At 28.3% G+C, this 2,311-nt stretch overlaps 1 protein-coding gene across 1 annotated transcript in view; it reads right to left on the bottom strand.

Moving 5' to 3' along the window:
• Positions 1–440: 440 nt before the first annotated feature.
• The window catches only part of LOC119675694 (snRNA-activating protein complex subunit 4-like), a 10,112-nt gene continuing 8,241 nt past the window's right edge, over positions 441–2,311 (bottom strand). The window contains exon 4 of the mRNA XM_038086900.1: positions 441–503. Coding sequence (XP_037942828.1) covers positions 441–503 — 63 coding nt within the window. The remainder of the gene's footprint in view (positions 504–2,311) is intronic.

The raw sequence follows: 2,311 nt of genomic DNA, 5'->3' as shown, positions 1-2,311 counted from the left end.
ATAGCAAAACTAATTTTCGACCCATTAATAAAGTCTATCAAAAAAGTTAGGACACTAATAAAATGTCCACAGTTTATTGATATTCATAAACAATAATACTTGAAATTCTGTTACTGCCAAAATTTCAATCTATAACTAAAACTGCGACAATATAATTAATTCATAAGGTTTAAAAGAATTAAATGAAACAGATACTCCTGAGATTTAATTGAGTTTGGTTAATTTTCGACCAGCAGAGGATTGAAAATTTAATAAATAATATTAAATTTTGCAACAAATTGTTTAGCTTCGATGCACTGGTAGTTAACATATTAAAGTGGTTCTTCATTGCCTATTGTAGATAAATTACTGATTGTTATTGAATATTAAATAACGAGTGTTCTATTTTCAAATAGACCTTTGAATCAATTTATGCTAAAAAAATTTATTATTAATTAAGGTTATTCTTCGCTCTTTCGGATTGAAGAATTTTCTGTATTACTGCAAGGGCTAGAAATCAATTCCTGTGAAGTTTAAATAAAGATATGTTAACCCACACTGTAAAATGATGTTAACAATGTTATTCAACAATATAATCGAATTATCAATAAACTGTTGCATGTAATAAACAACGATTATATATACTAGAAGAGTTAATTAAAAGTAATAATATCTCTAAAAGTGTTCAACACCTTCACACATATATGTACTTTATTGTCAGTCCATTTTCCATACAAACTCGTAACAATTTTGATCTATTTTAAACTTTCATTGAATAATATGAAGAAAGTGAAGAAATATTTCAATGGCATTATTGTAAATATTTTACAAACGCTGAATATGAACAGAAGAATGGACCAAGCACTACCATGCCAAGTAAGAACTACAAAGAATTGTTAAGTCGAAAGGAAAATGGAATTTACATTATTTAAATATTTTTTTTGATTTCTATTTTTATTGTTAAAATCTTTTTTTCTTGCACATTTGTCGAACTTTTCATAAATGTAAATGTGCATCATCGTTCCTGTCTTTGACTGTTTGCAGGAAGGAAGACCCAGTGTTCCATACTGCCAAATGCAAACATTTTTTTCAATGGCAAACAAGGACATTGGTTGAGGATATCAATTGTCATAATGTGTAGTCATTGCTTCTGAACTGATACGAATGTTCACTGTCCGTTACATGTATTGGCAATTGTGCTGACGGTGCCAATAAAAAAAAAATTTTACGATATGTAATTTTATAAAATTTCTAAAATTTTTAAATCTCTCATGTCATGTATATTATGATGAACATAAGATTCCACTTAAGGGTGTAAACTTATATGTTTTAGTTTAATTGTCATCAGTTTTGCAAAAAAATAATATTAAGACTTATTTACGTTTTAAATTATGAACAATAATAATCCAAGTATCAAGTATATATACCAACTTTATATCAAGAAAATATCGTTTCTTATCAAATGTTTCAGATTTATTGAATAGTTGTTTCATTTTATTGTTATCACAAATTAAAAAAAAATCGCTTCAATGATTCCCTACACACATCAACAAAGACTAGTTGCTTGCTGTCGCCAGTAGGTAGTACCGAGCGTCCCCGAATCGTTGGTCACCTGGTCCTTCCGCCGAAGATTCGGACATGTTCTACCGCGTTTTCCACTTGCGAATACAGAATTAAACTCTATAAATTAATAGAAATACAACATTTTTGCTACAAACAAAGCTATTGACAAAAGCAGGACTTATGGATTTCTGATAGAACACACTGTTAAAAGTAATATTTTGAATACATCCATTAATATTTTATAGTTGCACGTTGAATTAATCGTACAGCTGTTGCATTATGAGTTGTAAAACACTACTTTGAAGAAAACAGAGAAAATTATACATAATAAATATGAAGTTTTATAGTGCTATTGCATTAGAAAAATCCCAGTTCATTATTTTAATCAATTTATTTCCGAAGGGCAAATTATTTACGAGTACAAATGCATATTCATTGCAAGTTGAATCTCATAGATCCATAATATTTACTTCCTCTATTTGCATATTACACTGTTATATGTCTTATGTCTGAAGAACTTAACGAATGCCTTTACGAATCTAAATTGATTTCATTTAAATAGGTTAGATAGTTTTTGGAAGAACATTTTGTGATAATTTGAGTTTCTAACATAGGTTAAAGGTTTTCATTATTATGATTTATGTCTATTAAAGATGCAATAGTTACTTACGATTTCTCAAATAATATGCAGTTATACATATACATTGTGACCGAAAAGCTTTCGGAAATTCTCATTTAAAATTCGCGCGCTGTATATTTTTCGATATTT

Source organism: Teleopsis dalmanni, chromosome 2 (assembly GCF_002237135.1).
Source record: "Teleopsis dalmanni isolate 2A chromosome 2, ASM223713v2, whole genome shotgun sequence".
In the NCBI taxonomy this organism is placed as follows: domain Eukaryota; kingdom Metazoa; phylum Arthropoda; class Insecta; order Diptera; family Diopsidae; genus Teleopsis; species Teleopsis dalmanni.
The sequence above is the reverse complement of the archived record's forward strand: the minus strand, read 5'-3'. Positions and strand labels throughout refer to the sequence as shown.